At 50.0% G+C, this 22,759-nt stretch overlaps 1 protein-coding gene across 3 annotated transcripts in view; it reads left to right on the top strand.

The window, feature by feature from the left end:
- The first annotated feature begins 2,567 nt into the window (after positions 1-2,567).
- Positions 2,568-22,759, top strand: part of lama3 (laminin, alpha 3) — an 858,151-nt gene continuing 837,959 nt past the window's right edge. For all 3 annotated transcript variants that reach the window (XM_072468523.1, XM_072468524.1, XM_072468522.1), the window contains exons 1-2: positions 2,568-3,021; positions 17,955-18,107. In XM_072468523.1, coding sequence (XP_072324624.1) covers positions 2,767-3,021; positions 17,955-18,107 — 408 coding nt within the window. In that variant the 5' untranslated portion in view covers positions 2,568-2,766. The remainder of the gene's footprint in view (positions 3,022-17,954; positions 18,108-22,759) is intronic.

Genomic DNA, 22,759 nt, shown 5'->3' with positions numbered 1-22,759 from the left:
TGTTGCAGCTGTATAGAACCTTAGTTAGGCCACACTTGGAGTATAGTGTTCAATTCTGGTCGCCACACTACCAGAAGGATGTGGAGGCTTTAGAGAGGGTGCAGAAGAGATTTACCAGAATGTTGCCTGGTATGGAGGGCATTAGCTATGAGGAGCGGTTGAATAAACTCGGTTTGTTCTCACTGGAATGAAGGAGGTTGAGGGAAGACCTGATAGAGGTCTACAAAATTATGAGGGGCATAGACAGAGTGGATAGTCAGAGGCTTTTCCCCAGTGTAGAGGGGTCAATTACTAGGGGGCATAGGTTTAAGGTGAGAGGGGCAAGGTTTAGAGTAGATGTACGAGGCAAGTTTTTTATACAGAGGGTAGTGGGTGCCTGGAACTCGCTGCCGGAGGAGGTGATGGAAGCAGGGACGATAGTGACATTTAAGGGGCATCTTGACAAATACATGAATAGGATGGGAATAGAGGGATACGGACCCAGGAAGTGTAGAAGATTGTAGTTTAGTCGGGCAGCATGGTCGGCACGGGCTTGGAGGGCTGAAGGGCCTGTTCCTGTGCTGTACTTTTCTTTGTTCATCCCCGCTTTCATGGGCATGGCCCCCCCTCTGGCCCAGATCCTTGGCAGTCATCCTGGCACTGCCATCCGAGCACTTTAGTAGTGCCCTTGCCAGCCTGGCAGTGTCAGGGTGGCACTGCCAAGGTGCCAGGCTGGCACTGCCAAGATGTCCTTGTGCCAGGGGGAGTGCCAGGTGCCACCCAGGGGTCCCAATGGCCTGGGAAACCCCCCAAGGTGCAGTTATGCCTGGTCCACGTTTATGCGGGCCAGTACTAAACAGCGCCTGATCCTGACCTCACCGGGGAGGCCGTTATCTCCTCAGCGCCGGGAGAATCCTGTGCGGACATACTTTAATGAGCCTAATGGATCATTTAAATATGGTGATCTGGATCTCACCCAGCTGGGCTAGATCCAGAACATAGGGCGAAATTCTCCGGAAACGGCGCGATGTCCGCCGACTGCCGCCAGAAACGGCGCCAATCAGACGGGCATCGTGCCGGCCCAAAGGTGCGGAATGCTCCGCATCTTTGGGGGCCGAGCCCCAACATTGAGGGGCTAGGCCGACGCCGGAGGGATTTCCGCCCCGCCAGCTGGCGGAAATGGCGTTTGTTGCCCCGCCAGCTGGCGCGGAAATGCGGCGCATGCGCGGGAGCGTCAGCGGCCGCCGACAGTTTCCCGCGCATGCGCAGTGGGGAGAGTCACTTCCTCCTCCGCCATGGTGGAGACCGTGGCGGAGGCGGAAGGGAAAGAGTGCCCCCACGGCACAGGCCCGCCCGCGGATCGGTGGGCCCCGATCGCGGGACAGGCCACCGTGGGGGCATCCCCCGGGGTCAGATCGCCCCGCGCCCCCCCCCCCCCCCAGGACCCCGGAACCCGCCCACGCCACCTGGTCCCGCCGGTAAATACCAGCTTTGATTTACGCCGGCGGGACAGGCAATTTCTGGGCGGGACTTCGGTCCATCCGGGCCGGAGAATTGAGCGGGGGGGGGGGGGGGGGGGGCCGCCAACCGGCGCGGCCCGATTCCCGCCCCCACCCAATCTCCGGTACCGGAGACTTCGGCAGGGGCGGGATTCACGACGGCCAACGGCCATTCTCCGACCCGGCGGGGGGTCGGAGAATGACGCCCCAGGTGTCTCGCGAGGTTTGGATGGATTTTACCAATGTCTCAAGCGTTGATTCAACGGCCTCGTTGTGCCACCAAGTTGGGTGCGACAAGGCCGGTGAACCGCTCCCCAATTATCTCTAAACCTCTATCAAATCTCCCCTCAATCTCCTGAGCACCAAGGGGAATAACCCAGCTGACCACCCGAACCATGAAGCTAAAATCCCCCATTCCTGGAACCATGATGGTCAATCCATCTCCTCCGCACCCTCTCCAGGACCCTCACATCTTCCCGAAATTAATAGTCATGGACTAACTTCAGTTAAATAAGGAATAACACGGGATATGATCGGGTGTCAGTGGGTTCTATGAATAACGAGGTGGGGAAGAAAGAATGTCAGGCACTTTGCAGAAGGGGTTTGTACAGACTTGTACTTTTCACTCCTGTTCCTTGATTTCACTCCCTGGCCCTTTGCCAGAATTCCGCACGCACAGATTCGCACTTTTATTTCTCATTTTATTCTCTATTTAAAAACCCGGTCACCATGGGGAAAACCATCGGACCGGGTGGAATTCATACCAATAAACTGGACAGAAAATGTTACTGTGGCATTTTAGTCATCAAAATCCCTCTCGATTGGACCTATCTGCCGTCACGTTGCAAAGTAATGAATATTAAAACTTCACTTTACTGGGAAAAGTGAGAAGGAAAGTTTGCATTTAACAATCTGGCTCATCCTACTTTTTTAAAAAAAGCATCTTTTCCAGGATAATCGGCGCACAGGAATTTATTTTAAGCTGATGCCCAATTAGTTTTCTTGTTGAAGCCATTTCTAAATATAGCAGTTTGAAACAATGATTATTTGCTAATTGTGCCGCCAGGATTTCCCTGGCAGTCACAGTTCCTGGGTAGTTGGGTGTAGTGGAGGAGCAGAGAGAGAGAGAGTGTGTGAGACAGAGAGAGAGAGAGAGAGAGTGTGTGAGACACACAGAGAGAGAGAGAGAGAGAGTGTGTGAGACAGAGAGAGAGAGAGAGAGTGTGAGACACAGAGAGAGAGAGAGAGAGTGTGTGAGACACACAGAGAGAGAGGCAGACTGTGGAAGATGGCGAGAGGAGCGGGGGCAGCTCTGCTCCTCGCCTCTGTCCTGCTCCACTCCGGGCACCTCGCCTCCAGCCCGGGGGCGCCGGACAAAGTCAACGGCTTCAGCCGCCACCCGCCCTACTTGAACATCGCCCCGGGCTCCAAGATCGCGGCCACGGCCACTTGCGGCGAGGACGGATCGGCCAGGCCGAGGCTGGACCTTTACTGCAAACTGGTGGGAGGACCAGCTGCCGGTGTGTCCAGCCAGACCATTCAGGTACTCTGCTCTCTGCTAGCCCCCTGGCTGCTGATAACCCACCTCTAGGCAGGGCACCCCCTCCCCAAAAAACAGGTTACACTCAATACTTCCCCACTGAAGGAAAATGCGGATTAATTAATTCGATAGCTCTTTTTTCAAAGGGCCAACAGAAAGAGGATGGGCCGGACGACCACTTTGCTGTATAACTGCGATTAACTCTGTGCGTTTGCAAACTTCTAGAAGTGTATAGTTAATGTGGATACACTTCACGGTTTGATGCATTGATTTTACTTTCTGAGATCAGTTTGTTGCTTGTTAAAATCATTCAGTAAAAATCGCAGACTCCGGTTAAACAAATAGTGCAGGAACTATTCGTGTGGATGGGAGGCTCGATTATACTCCAGTTTTACACCCAGAGTCTCAACAAGCGAATCAATGCCAGCACCCTACATTGCAGAAACTCTGCCACTGCACCCCACTGAACGGAATGAACAGCTAGGCTTGTAAACGAAGTACGCAGCGTATGGAGTAATAGTTTAAATTAACACAACCTTAATCTGCCTTAAATTGGAAAATAAAACTGCAAATACCAATGTCGAAGCTGAAAGTGCGGCGCATACACATCAGCATCTGTAAAGAAATAAAACCAGGTTTTATTTGTTTGAGACTGGTATTGTTCATCAAAACGGCTCCCTGACCTGACACCGAAACATTAACCATAGAACATAGAACATTACAGCGCAGTACAGGCCCTTCGGCCCTCGATGTTGCGCCGACCTGTGAAACCACTCGAAAGCCCATCTACACTATTCCCTTATTGTCCATATGTCTATCCAATGACCATTTGAATGCCCTTAGTGTTGGCGAGTCCACTACTGTTGCAGGCAGGGCATTCCATGCCCTTACTACTCTCTGAGTAAAGAACCTACCTCTGACATCTGTCCTATATCTATCTCCCCTCAATTTAAAGCTATGTCCCCTCATGCTAGACATCACCATCCGAGGAAAAAGGCTCTCACTGTCCACCCTATCCAATCCTCTGATCATCTTGTGTGCCTCAATTAAGTCACCTCTTAACCTTCTGAAAGACCACCCTATCTGGCCCACTCCCCTGCCCTATCCCCATAACCCCACCTATTTTGCACATCTTTTAATTTATTTTCCAATTAAGGGTCAATTTAACGTGGCCAGTCCACCTGCCTTGCCCATCTTTGGGTTGTGGGGGCGAAACCCATGCAGATAGAGGAAAATGTGCAAACTCCACACAGACAGTGACCCAAGGCTGGGATTGAAACCGGGTCCTTGGCGCCGTGAGGCAACAGTGCTAACCACTGCGCCACCATGCTGCCCCTAACCTGCACATCTTGAGACACTAAGGGGAAATTTAGCAAGGCCAATCCACCCAACCTGCACATCTTTGGACTGTGGGAAGAAACCGGAGCACCCGGAGGAAACCCACGCAGACACGGGGAGAAAGTACAAACTCCACACAGTTACCCAAGGCTGGAATTTAACCCGGGTCCTTGGTGCTGTGAGGCAGCAGTGCTAACCACCATGCCGCCCATTGCCACCGTACCACATGAAGGGTGGAATCCTCCCATTTTGAGACTATGTGATGTGGCGGGGCAAAAACGCTGAGTGTTTCCCGCTTGGGCGGCTGGGAGGAAAGCACACCAATTCCTTCGGCCCCGACCGCATTATTTATGCACCGAGAGCTTCATGTTGTCTTCAATGACAGGGCAGGTCTGGATGAAGTGTAATCCGACTCCCTGAGCAGGTTGCGATCGGTCTCCATTCTGAACTCAGGCGGGAGCCTCGGGCATTATTCAGGTGAATCCCAACATCTGCATGCCACGTTGCTCTGAACATGTTTCTTGCTGCCATGTTTCACTGCCAGCATCACGGAGAATCTGGTGTGGGAGTTTGGACCTTCATCTGCATCTCATTAACAGGATGCAGATAAGATTCACGCTGTCCTCTGGTGGTCCTCTGACCCGCCATGATGGGCACCAGTGGAAGATCCCACTGTAAATTCACATCGGCGTGTAACTGATTACTGGCCCTCTTGCCATATTCTCACACTATTCCCACCATCAAACATGCCGGCGGGGGCTTGAAGTTTCTCTCACATTATTATGTATAAGAAATGGAGAGAATCTACCAGTGTCTGCTGTGTGTTTAAACTGCTCCTCTGTGTCCTGTTGTCCCCAGGTCCACGGCTCCTCGACTTTGGAGTGGTGGAACATTTAGGGCTCAGAGCTAGGTCACATGATGGGTCAAATCACATGATTGGGTTGGGTTACACAATCAGTTACATGAGTGGGTCACGAGCTCGATCACACAATTGGATCACAGTGGATTACACGATGGATCACTGGATTACAGGATCAATCACATGATTAGGTCACAGGATAAATCGCCACAGTTATGTCCCATGATGGATCACCTGATTGGAGCTCATGCTGGATCACACGGTAGATAACATGATAGGTTACATGGTGGGCCACGTGATTGGGGCACACAGTTGTGTTTTATGGGGTACACTTTGGGCATATGATTGGATCACATGAAGAGTCACATGGTCAGTCACATGAATGAATAACATGATTGGGTCACACAATGTGTAATTTGTTGGTCGCATGATGTGGTACACCAACGGGTATATGATGGGATACACGTGGGGTTCTGGTCACAATTTGCACTGAAGCAGTGACCGTAGAGAACATTTAAAAGCCCCTTGTGTAACGCTTATGTTGAGTGAGGTAATTTCATCCGTGTATCAAATAGCATTTCTCAGAAATTTAAAAAAATCAGTTTCTCGTATTTATGTAATTGAATGTTTCTGTCATGTTACAGTAACATATCACTGGAAAGTGACACCGCAGAGTAGAGTGATCAAGGGAAGGCTGAGGAAGTGTTGAAGGGTTGGGCAGGAATTTTGGGGTGTCAAAGTACCCAAGAGGGGATAAATAAAGGTGGTCGGGCTGAGTGACAGGAAGGAAGCGAACCGGAGGGAATGGTTGAAGAGGGATAAAAAGAAGGAACATTTTTTTGGAAGGAATGGGCTCAGGATTGGAATGGAAACCAATCACATCCTCTTCCAACATTTCTCGGTTGTTCAAATGAATTGGGCTTTCCTTTTCCCTACTCCCTTCTTACTGATCTAATCCTAGCTAGAACTGTCCTCTAATGACTTCTTTCTCAGTCCCATCCATTGGTGTTATCCCAAGGAATTATCCTTGGCTGCATCCCATTTTTTATGTACAGTTTTCCCATTAATGACGCATCCAAATACATGACTCTGGGTTCTACATTTACACTGACAACATCTCTCTCAATCTCTCCACTGCTTCAAAATGTTAGACAACAACTTTTCCTGGATGAGCCGCAGTTTCCTTTCATTAAACGTTGGGAAGACTGCAGCCATTGTCATTGGTCCCGGTCACAAACTCCATTATTTCACTGCTGATTGCATTTCCTTAGCTGGTCATTGTCTGAGAATAAACTGGACTATTCACAATCTCAGCCTCCGAATCAAACCTCAGCTGATTCTCCAACCCTTACCCCACCTGTAATAGCTCCAATTTCCACCTCTGCCTGGGGGTGGAAATTGGGCCCGGACGAACTGTTTAGAAGATCCGGAGGAGGAGAAAGCTCCATTTACACTGTGTCTCGGCGCTTCGAGTAGCCCCCATCACTGTTCCCATCCCGGTAAATGGCCACCTGTTGCAAATGGAACTTGACACTGGAGGGAGGTGTCAGTGGTAGGTTTTAAAACCTTTGAAGGTATTCGAAGGGGGACGTGGGTGCTGGACCTATCTAAGATACGGTGCGTCTCGTCACCTGTACTGGAGAACAACTGCGCATTGCCGGGATGATGAAGGCCCCCATATTGTACGGTCACCAGGAGGCCCAATTGCCTTTAATAGTGGTTAATGGGGACGGGCCTAGTTTGTTGGGCCGAGATTGGCTCCACCATCTACACTTAGATTGGAGCCGAATTCTACAGGTCAGCTCGGGTGGTCTTTGTGCTGTTTTGGGGAAGTTTCCCGAGGTATTGCGCCCAGGGCTCAGCGCCATCAGAGGGGCGATAGCAAGGATTCACGTCGACCCTCTGGCCCAGCCTAAAGAACAAAGAACAAAGAAATGTACAGCACAGGAACAGGCCCTTCGGCCCTCCAAGCCCGTGCCGACCATACTGCCCGACTAAACTACAATCTTCTACACTTCCTGGGTCCGTATCCTTCTATTCCCATCCTATTCATATATTTGTCAAGATGCCCCTTAAATGTCCCTATCGTCCCTGCCTCCACTACCTCCTCCGGTAGTGAGTTCCAGGCACCCACTACCCTCTGCGTAAAAAACTTGCCTCGTACATCTACTCTAAACTTTGCCCCTCTCACCTTAAACCTATGCCCCCTAGTAATTGACCCCTCTACCCTGGGGAAAAGCCTCTGACTATCCACTCTGTCTATGCCCCTCATAATTTTGTATACAAAAGATTTTGCCGGGTCTTCCCTGTTCCGTACCCCTTAGTTGACAAAGTTAATGTGGAGTTGGATCATCTGGAAGCATTGGACATAATCCGTCCTGTTCATTTTGCCGATCGGGCCGCTCCCATTGTTCCTGTCCTCAAGCCAGATGGTTCCGCCCGCATTTGTGGGGATTATAAATTAACCGTGAATACCACTTCCTGTCTGGGCAAATATCCGTTCCGCGAATAGAAGAACTTTATGCCAAACTGGTCGGCAGAATTACTTTCACAAAATTTAGAAACGAGCAACGCATATCTGCAGCTGTTGTTGGATGCGCGTTTGTCTTTTGGGGTGTCTTTTGCACGCGCCATTTTTCAGTGCACCATGGAAACCGTGCTACGTAGATTTCCGTGTGTGGTCACTTATCTGGATGTCGTTCTGGTCATCGGTGTCTCGGAAGAGAAACTCCTGAACAATCTGGAGGCCGTGCACCGCAGGTCCAGCAATTGACTGCATCAATAGAAACGTGTTTCTCATGTGATCGAAGGGGTCTACCTGGGGTACCGAGTGGACAGTGCTGGCTTCCACCCTGTGGCAGATAAGATGAAAGCTGTTAAGAGGTGAAAATATTCACACATAGGCCTTTTTGAGTGAGTAAAGAAGCAGTTTATTATATCAGGGGCAAAATTCTCCGGTATCGGCGCGATGTCCGCCGACTGGCGCCCAAAACGGCGCAAATCAGTCGGGCATCGCGCCGCCCCAAAGGTGCAGAATGCTCCGCATCTTGGGGGGCCGAGCCCCAAACTTAAGGGGCTAGGCCCGCGCCGGACGAATTTCCGCCCCGCCAGCTGGCGGAAAAGGCCTTTAGTGCCCCGCCAGCTGGCGCGGAAATGACCTCTCCGGGCGGCGCATGTGCAGGAGCATTAGCGGCCGCTGACGGCATTCCCGCGCATGCGCAGTGGAGGGAGTCTCTTCCGCCTCCGCCATGGCGGAGACCGTGGCGAAGGCGTAAGGGAAAGAGTGCCCCCACGGCACAGGCCCGCCCGCGATCGGTGGACCCCGATCGCGGGCCAGGCCACCGTGGGGGCACCTCCCCGGGGCCAGATCGCCCCGTGCTCCCCCCCAGGACCCCGGAGCCTGCCCACGCCACCTTGTCCCGCCGGTAAGGTAGGTGGTTTAATCTACACCGGCGGGACAGGCATTTTAGTGGCGGGACTTCGGCCCATCCGGGCCGGAGAATCCCGGGGTGGGGCCCACCAACCGGCGCGGCGCGATTCCCGCCCCTGCCGAATATCCGGTGCCGGAGAATTCGGCAACCGGCGGGGGTGGGATTCACGCCAGCCCCCGGCGATTCTCCGACCCGACGGGGGGTCGGAGAATCTCGCTCATGATCTGGGAGAAAGGCCCGTGGCTCCGCAGCCTTTAGACAGCGCACTTTCTCACCTGAGCTAAGGTATTGGGTTAATATACAGATTCAAGGGGCGGAATTAGTTGCATTCTCATTTACATACAAGCAATCAACTATATTAGCGTCACAATTCATTACATGCAGTCAATCAATCATATATATGGTTAAAGTGGGTATTGTCTTACTCGCCCCTAACTTCATGCAAAAGTCACTCAAGACTAACATAAGGATATGTTCTGTCTGCAGCTGGGGACCTTGAGCTTATTAAGGATACATTGCTTTCCTTGTTCTGTGAAGCTGTTATCAGCGGCTGTTAAAATACTCCCTATACATACCCACGCCTGGTTCTCATGAGGTAGTATTGTTCAGGAATGTGGCTAGTTCAGCCATTTTGTGTCCTTTCTGATATTAACAAGCATTGTGTAGACACTATCTGTTTCTACAAATTGCCTCTTCTAAACAGGCATCTAAGCCAATGAGCATCTTTTGTCTCAGCAGAACTATTCAAAAGTAATATAGGAGCAAAAATGTAATTACAGAGCCACCTATAATTTATATCATAGTCCAGTATCAGAAAATGTCCCCCAACAAAAGCCATCCAAATGGCTCCAGCTCCCACCAATGCCTCAACTTTGAGGTTGTCTTTAGACCTTGGTAATTATTATGGGAAATTCATTCCACACCTGGCTGTCATTGTGGACCCTCTACATTCTCTTTGAGAAAAATCTCTGAATGGCATTGGGTCCCCGACCTGGAAGCCGCCTTTCGGCGGATAAAGAGGTGCCTGACAACCGGACTTACTGATGCACTTTGACCCTCGGAAACCTTTGATTGTCACCTGTGACGCCTCCCCGTACGGGATTGGAGCGGTGTTGGTGCATCAAATGCTGGGTGGCTCAGAGTGTCCTATTGCCTTTGCTTCCAGGACTCTGTCAGCGGCCGAGCGCCACTATGCCCACATCGAGAAAGAAGGCTGGGCTGTGATCTACGCCATCAAGAAATTCCATCAATATGTGTACGGATGGCATTTCTTATTGATCACCAACCACAAACCTCTGCTGGGCCTTTTGAAAGAAAATAAGGCCTCGGCTAGAATCCAGCGCTTGGCACTGCTACTAGCAGTTTATGAATACACGTTCGGCCAGCGACCTAGGACCCAGATTTCCCACGACGACTCATTGAGCCACCTGCTGTTGCCCTCGGAGTTGGTGCCTCCCCACCGTGTTGAGGATTATCGGTTGATTACATTTTTTGGACGCTCTTCCTGTCACGGCCTCGCATTTCCGCGAATGAGCGCAATAGTATCCCGTCTTGGCGATGCTGCGAAATGACCTCATTGGAGGCTCCAGATCAGTTATCTGGATCTGAAGGCCTTCGCCACCAAGATGACCAAGTTAGGTGTGGAAGATGGGGGTCTTATTCTGGGAAGCCCAGGCGGTGATTCCGGGTAGGAGTTGGGCGTTAGTTTTAAGTGACCTCCAAAGAGGCAAGCCCAGAGCCTCGCAGATGAAGATGTTACCTCGGAAGTTAGCTCGGAGGTATGCCTGGTACGGACGCAAACATAAGAGACGGTGGCCCGCCAGTTGACGTCTGTCAGGAACACCAGCTGCTCCCCGCGCTGCGCCCCTGCATCCGTGGGAATGGCCTGGCCGTCCTTGGGCCTGCATCCATGTCGATTTTGCTGGTCCCTTTCTGGGCTCCATGTTTCTTCTGCTAATCGACGCGCAATCCAACTGGACGGAGATCGACCGAATGCCGTCTGTCACCATGACACTGATGATCGAGAAATTTCGCCTCTCCTTCTCCACCCACGGGATTCTCCGGAGGTCCTCGTGTCCGATAATGGGCCTCCGTTCACGAGCCAGGATTTTTCGGGCTTCTTGCGCTCCAATGGGGTCCGGCATGTCAGAACGGCTCCCTAGCATCCACCGTCGAACGGGTTGGCGAGCGGGTCGTACAGACCCCGAAGCAGGGTTTGAAGAAACGGGGCACTGGCTCGTTGGATACCAGGTTGGCCTGATTTCTGTTTGCTTACCGGACTACCCCGCATGTAGTTACCGGAATTCCCCTGCGGAGCGTCTGATGGGTCGTCTACGGACCACATTGCAGTTGATGTTGCCCGACATCGTGACAAAAGTGCACAAGGTGCAGGATCTTCAGACCACGGTTCCACATGCCAAGCATCCGGTTCGTGTTTCTGTCCCGGGCTACAAGATGTACGTCCGTAACTACGCTAACGGTGACCGCTGCGGTTGACCGGGCCGACCTCGTATCGCTGCAAGTGGGGAGGCCAACAAGTGAAGCGCCAGCCACGTGGACCATCTTAGAGCCAGGCGCCCGGCGGCGCGTCCCCCAGGCGGTTCCTCTGACAGCCCTGCAGATCCTGTCGGATCCCTAAGAGGTTTCTGCCCCCGCTGTGCCAGATGGCGGCCATGCCATTCTGCCCGTCTCCCCGTTGGACTCTGATTTGGAGGTGGACTCGACTCACCATGGCGCCGGGGTGGCCGGTGTCCCCCCCCCCCCCCCCCCCCCCCCCGCCGATATCACAGGTGCCCGAGATTCCCTGCTGGTCTGGACAGAAGAGGCGCTCCACGCTCCACTACTTGTCGCCTGACCCTCCTCCGTCTGTTACTGTTGAGGGTGAACCGCTTATTAAAAGACGCTGGCATCCGCCCTCGCCTCCAGCCTCCCCGTCGCGACCCTCTGCGTGTGCGACGGCGTCGCCATGGCTTCGGGGGTGGGGGCGAGGAATGCCATGAAAATGAAAAATGAAAATCGCTTATTGTCACAAGTAGGCTTCAATGAAATTACTGTGAAAAGCCCCTAGTCGCCACATTCCGGCACCTGTTCGGGGAGGCTGGTACGGGAATTGAACCGTGCTGCTGGCTTGCCTTGGTCTGCTTTCAAAGCGAGCGATTTAGCCCTGTGCTAAACAGCTAAGCAGATCATGGGACACTTATGGGACTGGGGGATTGATATTCCCAAATGAGGAACACACACTCCCCCACTGAGGAGTTGGGGGGGGGGGGGGGGGGGGGGGCAGGGGAGCTTCTACATCCTGTATAAAACCGAGGGCCATGAACTGGAAGTTGTCTCCTGTAGTCGAGTAATTGCTCTGTACCCTTGTTTTGTTGCGATAAACCTTTTTTCCTTTTTGATTCAACCTGGTTTGCTCGGTGTGGACTCCTTATAATATGAAGAGTTTCATGTGGAGCCTAAATGCCTGTAAAAACCTGTTGGATCAAATAACCTCATCCGTGTTGTATGTAATTTTATATAATTATTGAATCGATGTAAGTCTACAGAATTGTTATTTTTATGAAGGCTTTTTATCAGTAGAGTGGTATTTGTTGCAGAAATTGCCCTGAGCGTTTTGTGCAAAATTATATTTAAATTAAATTCTGCCAATGTGTTTTGAAGTCAGAAGTCTAATTAGATACATTTTGAAAGTGAATGTGATTAAACTGTTGTGAGGTTTTGTGTAATGCAGTGAATGACTAGGCAGGGAGCTCATCCACAACAAAAAGAATTCAGTTTATAAGTAATTAGCATGTCAATGTTTTATTGTGAGTTTTAGTATGTTTGGAAATGTGGTGAGAATGGATATTTTCATTTGGTGGCTGCTTCCCTCGTTGTGGAGGACGGGAGTTTACTATTGTATTCTCTTTTTTAGAAGTGAGATTTTTGGCTTGGAGTATTCTTTATAATGGTCATTCGTCAGTCAATGAATGGTACGTGTCAATTACATTGTTGGATAACAGTTTCTAGTTGATAATGGGTAACTTTCGATTTCATTTGTGCAGTGTTGTGATTGAAATATGGAGCTTTGATTAGGCACATAGTAAATAAGAACATTCAGGAACATTGATACAGAAATGGACCATCCAGTCCTTGGGAGCCGTCCACTATTCGATTAGATCACGGCTGACCTGTGTGTTGATGCTGTCTACCTACCTTGGTTTCATAACGCTTCATATCTGTAATGACTTAGGTCAGGCCTTTGAGATTGGCCAATTAGAATACGAGTTCCCTGATTAGTGGCCCAATCAGGGAACCCCTTTCTCTGTATATAACAGGGAGTGTCAGATCCTCCGCACCCCCAGTGTAGACAGTGAGCTGAGTACACTCCCGGTGTAGACAGCAGACTGAGTGCACTCCCGGTGTAGACAGCAGACTGAACGCACTCCCGGTGTAGACAGCAGACTGAATGCACTCCCGATGTAGACAGCAGACTGAATGCACTCCCGGTGTAGACAGCAGACTGAATGCACTCCCGGTGTAGACAGCAGACTGAATGCACTCCCGGTGTAGACAGCAGACTGAATGCACTCCCGGTGTAGACAGCAGACTGAATGCACTCCCGGTGTAGACAGCAGACTGAATGCACTCCCGGTGTAGACAGCAGACTGAATGCACTCCCGGTGTAGACAGCAGACTGAATGCACTCCCGGTGTAGACAGCAGACTGAATGCACTCCCGGTGTAGACAGCAGAGTGAATGCACTCCCGGTGTCGACAGCAGACTGAATGCACTCCCGGTGTAGACAGCAGAGTGAATGCACTCCCGGTGTCGACAGCAGACTGAATGCACTCCCGGTGTAGACAGCAGAGTGAATGCACTCCCGGTGTCGACAGCAGACTGAATGCATCCCGGTGTAGACAGCAGACTGAATGCACTCCCGGTGTAGACAGCAGACTGAATGCACTCCCGGTGTAGACAGCAGACTGAATGCACTCCCGGTGTAGACAGCAGACTGAATGCACTCCCGGTGTAGACAGCAGACTGAATGCACTCCCGGTGTAGACAGCAGACTGAATGCACTCCCGGTGTAGACAGCAGACTGAATGCACTCCCGGTGTAGACAGCAGACTGAATGCACTCCCGGTGTAGACAGCAGACTGAATGCACTCCCGGTGCAGACAGCAGACTGAATGCACTCCCGGTGTAGACAGCAGACTGAATGCACTCCCGGTGTAGACAGCAGACTGAATGCACTCCCGGTGTAGACAGCAGACTGAATGTACTCTCGGTGTAGACAGCAGACTGAATGCACTCCCGGTGTAGACAGCAGACTGAATGCACTCCCGGTGTAGACAGCAGACTGAATGCACTCCCGGTGTAGACAGCAGACTGAATGCACTCCCGGTGTAGACATCAGACTGAATGCACTCCCGGTGTAGACAGCAGACTGAATGCACTCCCGGTGTAGACAGCAGACTGAATGCACTCCCGGTGTAGACAGCAGACTGAATGCACTCCCGGTGTAGACAGCAGACTGAATGCTCTCCCGGTGTAGACAGCAGACTGAATGCACTCCCGGTGTAGACAGCAGACTGAATGCACTCCCGGTGTAGACAGCAGACTGAATGCACTCCCGGTGCAGACAGCAGACTGAATGTACTCCCGGTGTAGACAGCAGACTGAATGCACTCCCGGTGCAGACAGCAGACTGAATGCACTCCCGGTGTAGACAGCAGACTGAATGCACTCCCGGTGTAGACAGCAGACTGAATGCACTCCCGGTGTAGACAGCAGACTGAATGCACTCCCGGTGTAGACAGCAGACTGAATGCACTCCCGGTGTAGACAGCAGAGTGAATGCACTCCCGGTGTCGACAGCAGACTGAATGTACTCTCGGTGTAGACAGCAGACTGAATGCACTCCCGGTGTAGACAGCAGACTGAATGCACTCCCGGTGTAGACAGCAGACTGAATGCACTCCCGGTGTAGACAGCAGACTGAATGCACTCCCGGTGTAGACAGCAGACTGAATGCTCTCCCGGTGTAGACAGCAGACTGAATGCACTCCCGGTGTAGACAGCAGACTGAATGCACTCCCGGTGTAGACAGCAGACTGAATGCACTCCCGGTGTAGACAGCAGACTGAATGCACTCCCGGTGTAGACAGCAGACTGAATGCACTCCCGGTGTAGACAGCAGACTGAATGCACTCCCGGTGTAGACAGCAGACTGAATGCTCTCCCGGTGTCGACAGCAGACTGAATGCACTCCCGGTGTAGACAGCAGACTGAATGCACTCCCGGTGTAGACAGCAGACTGAATGCACTCCCGGTGCAGACAGCAGACTGAATGTACTCCCGGTGTAGACAGCAGACTGAATGCACTCCCGGTGTAGACAGCAGACTGAATGCACTCCCGGTGTAGACAGCAGACTGAATGCACTCCCGGTGTAGACAGCAGACTGAATGTACTCCCGGTGTAGACAGCAGACTGAATGCACTCCCGGTGTAGACAGTAGACTGAATGCACTCCCGGTGTAGACAGCAGACTGAGTGCACTCCCGGTGTAGACAGCAGACTGAATGCACTCCCGGTGCAGACAGCAGACTGAATGCACTCCCGGTGTAGACAGCAGACTGAATGCACTCCCGGTTGTTCTGCTATTGGTTTTGTAAATAAAAGGAATTCTGGTGAATGGTCTTCAGCCCCCGTGGACCTCTTACAATATCCTCACTTACAAATCTCAATTTGGAGTTTTCAGTTGATCCCCAACCTCGATAGCACTTTGAGGGAGCAAGTTCCAGATTGCCGCTTGCCAAACCCACAACTTCTGCCACCTAGGAAGACAAGCGCAGCAGGCGCGAGGGGCCGAATGGCCTACTCCTGCTTTTAATTTATATCTTTATACAAAAGCCTCAATCATTCACATGCAGCAGACCAGGCGTGAAACTGCAACGACTCGCAGTAGCTCACCGTGTGTCCTTGATTCTGCAGGTCTGTCAAAATCACACACACTGGGCCTTCATTCTAAGCTTGCTCCTCACGTCCTGCAGCAGGCACCAGGTCGTGGTGAGATTGTTTAAATTTCTGAGACTTTACTCAGTATAAATCCACCTGCTTTAAAGTTTAAGTGGACCCAGCCAACAAAACAATGGGACTCATGATAACATCTGCCCTGATAGAAACATTCAAAAAAGACCTCTTTGATTAACCCAAAGGTTACACAGTAGAAATACTACTGCAAAGCAGATGCAAGTATGAAGGCGTACATCTGGGTAGACAGAGTTTACAGGCTCCAGAGAATCCCTACAGCGGATAAGGAGGCCATTCAGCCCATCGGGTCTGCACCAACCCTCTGAAAGAGCACCCCGCCTAAGCTCACTCCCGCGTCCTAGCCCGTAACACCAATCTAACCTGCACACATTTGGACTGGGGGAGGAAACCGGAGCACCCGGAGAAAACCCACGCACACACGGGGAGAACGTGCAAACTCCGCAGATAGCCACCCAAGGCCAAAATTGGACCCAAGTCTCTGGCACTGAGACAGCAGTGCTAGCCACTGTGCCACCATGCCATCAGTGGCACAAGACAACCAGCACCGGCTGGGTGGATTGGCGATGATCAATAGGTTACAGGGATAGGGCAGGGCAGTGGGCCTAGGTAGAGTGCTCTTTTGGAGGGGCGGCGCAGATTCAGTGGGCTGAATGGCCTCCTTCTGCACTGTAGCGGTTCTGTAGATTCTATATTGCCATTTCATCCACACACCAAGCAAATGTCCAGCTTTTAACACCAAGGCATGTAGCACCAAAGGGCATTGGAAGCATCAAAGCAGAAAGCAAAGACCAACACAAGTGGTTTGACATTGTGACAAGCCACAAACCGAAGCTGGACAGGTGCAGAATTCCAAACAGCCAAGAGCCCAATCTAATCAATGGCAGGGTAAGATCCACAAAATGTCTATCCAAGCAAAATCGTTCAATGATGAGGATAACCAGAAACCAGAACATTGAAACATAAAACGAGCCGACATTCAGCACAGCGAACATGTAAGCACACACTGGCACCAACAGAAGCCTTTGGCACTGTTCAGATGATCTGGATATGCCCAGAGACAGATGCAGGGTCAGGATAATCGATCTGCAAACCTGGATACCGCTGCAATCATCCTTCCATTTCATAAACAGAAATATCTTTATCAGCTAAAATGTCAACTGATGGCTCAGCCAACCAATGCCAAACTCTCCGTGTACGATGGCTGGAATCCATTACACTCAAATCTAACTACAAAAACTCACTCTGTTCACCCCAGATATGTTACATTGTGGACACCAGACTTGTCCTTGGTCACCATCCACAGTATTGTCAGGACAATGGCATAGGTCAAAGACCACCGGTGCATCATTGGAAAGGTCCACCTAACTCTGCAATGCATTTCATCAGCTGACGGGCTGCTCATCGTAATTTGGCCAAATATGTATCTCCATTCTGAACGAGCAACCTTCATCGTATTTCAGAAACAATACAGAATTACTATTCAGTAGACAAGTGTGTACAACCCTCTCCAGTCATCGCTTGTTGATACTCCCAGGAGTGCAAGATGCATTGATTGAAAAGCAGGGAAGATGAAAGATGCCCATGACCAGCACATGGGTAACAAATTACCCAAGCTGAAGATTGAGTACAACACCAACAGGTAGCATCTGAAATCATCGGCATATGCTTAGAACCGAGATCGTACCAAATACGTTCAGCAAAAGGCACAGATTCTCACACACTTACCCCAAATTAAATGCAATATCACATGTACTCAGTCTCATGCACGTGCCCATACCCACAAAGATTGGAAAGAGATAAAGGTCACAATTATGAAATTAAATGAAAATCGCTTATTGTCACAAGTAGGCTTTAAATGAAGTTACTGTGAAAAGCCCCTAGTCACCACATGTTCGGGGAGGCTGGTACGGGAATTGAACTGTGCTGCTGGCCTGCCTTGGTCTGCTTTCAAAGCCAGCAATTTAGCCCAGTGCTATTACAGATTATAGTGATCTCAGTCTCTGATTTGTGAATGGCCATCTTCTGCAAGTGACAATAATGCAATTGAGATCAATGTCAAAGAGGAACAAGCCTCAAAGCTGTGAAAAAAAAAACCCAGATGCCTCTTGTGTCACTCTCGATTATTATCTTAAGTACAATCCTTTAAGTGTTTGGGCCTAACTTAGCTCCAGTCGGTGGTGCTGAGAACCAAGTTGTTTCTTTGGATTTTCAGAATTAAACAGTGGTCTGAATTTTAACCTTTATGTTAATCCTTCATTGCGTTCCTCTTTTAGGGGCAATTCTGCGATCACTGTTTGGCCGATGATGCGTATAAAGCTCATGCAATCACCAATGCCATCGATGGTACTGAACGCTGGTGGCAAAGTCCACCTCTTTCACGTGGGCTGCACTACAATCAAGTCAACGTCACTCTGGATTTTGGTCAGGTTGGTAACTGGTATTGAGAGATGTTTATTCATATTTGGCTGATACATCTGTTATTTCAACACCAACCCTTTTGAATTTTATACCTGGGAGCCTGACATTTGGAAGGATGTCAAGGCTTGGCGAGCGAGCAGAAGAGATTTATAAGAACGGCAGCAAGGATGTGGAGTTCAGTTATGTGGATGGATTTTGAGAAGCTGGAATTGCTCTTTTTACAGAAAGGGACGGTTATGAGGAGCTCCAAGTTATGAGGGATTTTGATAGAGTAAATTAAGAGAAATAGTTTCCAGTAGTAAGAAGATTGGCAACCAGAGGACACGGTTTATGGTGATTAGAAAACAAACCAGAAGGAGAGATTTGTTCAATGCCCCGGGTTGTTGTGATCTGGGATACACTTCCTTAATAACGGAAACCGATTCATTTGTAACTTTAAAGGGAGTTGGATAAAAACTTGCAAAGGAAAATGTGCATGGCTGTGGGGAAAGGAGTGGACAGGAGCTAGCACAAACCTGATGGGCTGATTGGTTACCTCTTGCGCTGTCAGATTCTATGATGTGGTGATTCTATGATGGTGGTGATTGGCTGAAGTGGCAGCCTTATTTTTCAACAAGTTGATACAGTACTTATTTTAAAATCTAAAATTCTTCTTTGCAGGCCCCACTCGTAGCCCCGTAAAGCATCCTGTGTGGCCCTCCTACTGCAGTCCCACCCAGCCTAACCTGTCTGTAATTTTACTTGGGGCAGGCAAGGCTCAGGGTGGCCTGTTTGCCCTCACCTGAATTCAGGTTCTAAGTGACCATTTAAAAGAATAGAATACAACCTTACTGTCCACACACAAGTGAAACTTTGTCTTTGCTGTACCGGCCTCCCCGAACAGGCGCCGGAATGTGGCAACTCGGGCCTTTTCACAGTAACGTCAGTGAAGCCTACTCGTGACAATAAGCAATTATTATTATAAAGCCAGAGCCCTAGTCTACCTGATTGCTATTAAGATTGTGGACCTGGCAAGCAATGCACTGCCGGACAGGAAGATGACCTGCATCAACTCTGCTCATTGGTTAAAAGCAGTAAATATTTTATTTATACCTACATTCATACGGTTGTGGATATATAACATAAATCCATACCATACAAATGTAACACTTCGCACTCTGCCATTAAAGCACATCAGTGAAAATAAATAAAAACAGCAAGTTAAATTTACAATGTTATTTAGTAAGCACGGAGCTGATGAGATATCTTGAACAGATTTTTCTGGCAATAGGCATTCTAAAGTGCCAGCCCACAGGGAGCCTTTCAAATTGATGATATGAAGAATGAGAGGAGTCAAAAATGGCCTGAGCTTTCCTCTTGACTGCATTGTTAAATAAATTATCAAGCTGCGTCTCCTGTGTTGACAATTCTGACCAGCTTACCTTTGCATTTCACACTCGGGTTACCATACCAGATTGTCATAGCCACAATTTTGAGGCTGATGGGATGGATAAGAGGGAGCCTAACAGTTACCCTGCTGGGGTTTTGTGGGGGGTGGGGGAGAACGGAGGGTGGGGCATTTTCCTGAAGTGCTCCCTTTCCACATCGTTTCTTCCCCAAGGTCTGCCCCCTGTGGGTTCTCTGTCCAACTCCAACCTTTCCATCAAGACATCCAGCTCAATCTTCCCGATCTCCCCAGCCTCACCTCACCTTCCCGCCATCAGACCCCGACACTTGCCTGATCCTGCATTCTGGAATTTAGAATCAGGGTCTGTGTGTCCTCCCTGTCCTGGCCTCTGCTACCACTGACGCTACTACGACTTCAGTCTGTCCACCTCTTGTCCCTCAGCTCTGAGGTGAGACGTCTGTCCAAGTGAGGGCAGAGATTGAGATTTATGCTTATAGTTTGTGACGTACAGAAATCCTCAATTAGAATAATAAGGATAAATAATCAGTGGACTGGAGGGCTCAAAGTATACAGACGGCAGAAACCACCAGCCTGCACACCTCACAAATAAACCCCCCTAAAAATCAATGATGGGGCAAAAGATTGAAGAGGTCATCCCTGTATATTTTGATTGCAGGAACAGCGGGCGGGGGAGACAGAATCCGTGAAGAGCAGCTCTTCCAATCACAGATTCTGTCTCTACCATGTAGCTACTTCAGCTCCTCCAATCACAGGTGCCCTTCCTTCTGTTTTTTCCTGATCGTGCCCATTTATCTTTCTAGGAAGTCCTGTTTTCCTGGGCAGCAGTATGGCCCGGATGTTGGGCAGGATCCCATCCTGCTCCCAGTGGTTTGTTGAGCTCCTCGTCATTGTGGGTGTCAAGGTGCAGGTGGCAGAGTTGATGCAGGTCATCTTCCTGTCCGGCAGTGCATCGCTTTCCAGGTCCACAATCTCGATAGCAATCAGGTAGACTAGGGCTCTGGCCTTATAATAATAGCTTATTGTCACGAGTAGGCTTCACTGAAGTAGGCCCTAGTCGCCACATTCCGGCGCCTGTTCGGGGAGGCCGGTACGGGAATTGAACCCGCGCTGCTGGCCTTGTTCTGCATTACAAGCCAGCTGTTAATCTCACTGTGCAAACACTCAGCATAGTGATCCTTGAGCACTGTCCTGCAGCTGATGGGTGCATCTGACAGGAAACAAGAGATTGACTCTGGAGGAACAGGCCTTGTCTTTGGCCTGAGTAGATACCAGACACTGGGGCAGCTGCTTGTCAGGGAAGAGCACAATAAGAAGTCTTACAACACCAGATTAAACTCCAACCTGGTGTTGTAAGACGTCTTACAGTACTCACCCCAGTCCAACGCCGGCATCTCCACATCATGTCAGGGAAGAGCCACTTAGGACTCTGCACCCTTCTGTCCTGAGCTTGATCCCCTCCTGAAGGAGGCTTGCTTGGGGTATCCACCAACAACTGTGTTTGGGCCCAGCTTCAACTGGGATGGGCGTGTGGGTGTGTCTGTATGGGTGCATGTGTCCAGTTGCGTCCCCCAGCGTAGAGTAAGGTGGTAGAGAGGTATCGTATGGATCCATTATATTAAGTGTTATTCAGTAACTTGGTACTTTGAACTGTGATATCTAACAAAGTGTCTATAAATTGGAATTGAGGCGTGATGGTGTTATTGATGTTACACGGTGAGGAAATGCTGAAGTAAGTTGTCATTGAAGCTCAATTACCTTTTCAGTTGAAATTCTTGATTAGATACACCATTGAACCTCATTCCTTGTGTTAAACATTTTCTGGAGATTTATACCTTTGTTCTAATAGCCCTGTGATTGCTCTTTTATTTGCACTAAGTAATTGTAGTTCGAAACGAGTCTGAACTTAGCTTCTTGTTGTAAATTGGGAACCATATTAAGAATCGAAATTTGAAAAAAAAAATGCCAAGGAACTACTGAAGATTAGCATCCAGAACTCCTGAAAAGGAGCCCCTCTAAACCAAATTATTGCTCCTGAAAGCCAAAACGTATTCCTCAAGAAGAGCTGTTCAAAAAAAGGTTATTTGGACTCCTGGTGGATGCAGATTTAAGATAATCGGCAAAAGAAGAACAGGGAAGCAGGGAACCTTTTGAACTCAGCGGGTTGATGATCTATGATCTGGAACGTTCTGTCTGGAGGGGCTGGTTTAGCACAGTGGGCTAAACAGCTGGTTTGTAAAGCAGAACAAGGCCAGCAGCGCGGGTTCAATTCCCGTACCAGCCTCCCCGAACAGGCGGCGGAATGTGGCGGCTAGGGGCTTTTCGCAGTTACTTAATTGCAGTGTTACTGTAAGCCGACTTGTGACACTACTAAAGATTATGATTATTATAATAAGTAGCTTTGAAGAATAATTTGGAAGCAGGATTGTAAACCACCATAAGCCTTCATGACTTCTAACCTACTCTCAGTTTACTTACAATTGTACAATATTAGAATGAATAGTTTTCTTAAATTCCACTGTGCCACAAAACAACCCTTTCTGTCTCCATTCCTAGCCTTTGTTTTAAGAACACAGATAACTGAACTGATGTACTTTTGTTTGCTTGTTGAAATGTTTGGAGGTTCATAATAATTGTTAAACCTGGGATGTAACAATAACACTCCGGGCACGATTTAACAGGAAAAATCTGAATTTTGTTTTGGGCACCTTTAGCGGGGTGTCTATTTGCGGCTGCAGCGCCGGGAATGATCCTGCTATCAGATGGGATTCTGTTTTTTCCGGCCTTGGCGAGGAATACCCCACCGAGGCTGAATTCACTTCATTTCCGAGATCGGGGTGCCATTTTTAAATGCTGCCCCGATCTCTCGACGCCTACTGAGGTCTCTGGACTCCCCCAATGCCCCAACTTACTTGTTAGGGGGGGTTCTCGAGCTCCCCTTCGCCCAACCTCATGAGGGCAGGGTGCCCCATTGCCCGATCCCCGGCACGGGTAACTGCCACCTGGACACTGCAAGCCTGGCACCCTGGTAGTGCCCCTGCCAGCCAGGCGGTGCCAGGCTGGCAGTGCCAAGATGCCCGGGTGCCAACGGGTAACACCCTGCCCAGAGCCCGACCACCCGAGGGCCTCCGATGGTCTGGGAATGCCCCCCCCCCCGGAACCCCTCCCCCGTTGCCATTACGCCTGGTCCACGTTCGTGTTGACCAGTGCTAAATGGCGCCATGGCGACGTCGCCCAAGCTTGGGCATTGGATCC

The sequence above is a fragment of the Scyliorhinus torazame genome, chromosome 11, assembly GCF_047496885.1.
Source record: "Scyliorhinus torazame isolate Kashiwa2021f chromosome 11, sScyTor2.1, whole genome shotgun sequence".
Taxonomy (NCBI): domain Eukaryota; kingdom Metazoa; phylum Chordata; class Chondrichthyes; order Carcharhiniformes; family Scyliorhinidae; genus Scyliorhinus; species Scyliorhinus torazame.
This window is presented reverse-complemented; position numbering and strand designations above follow the sequence as displayed.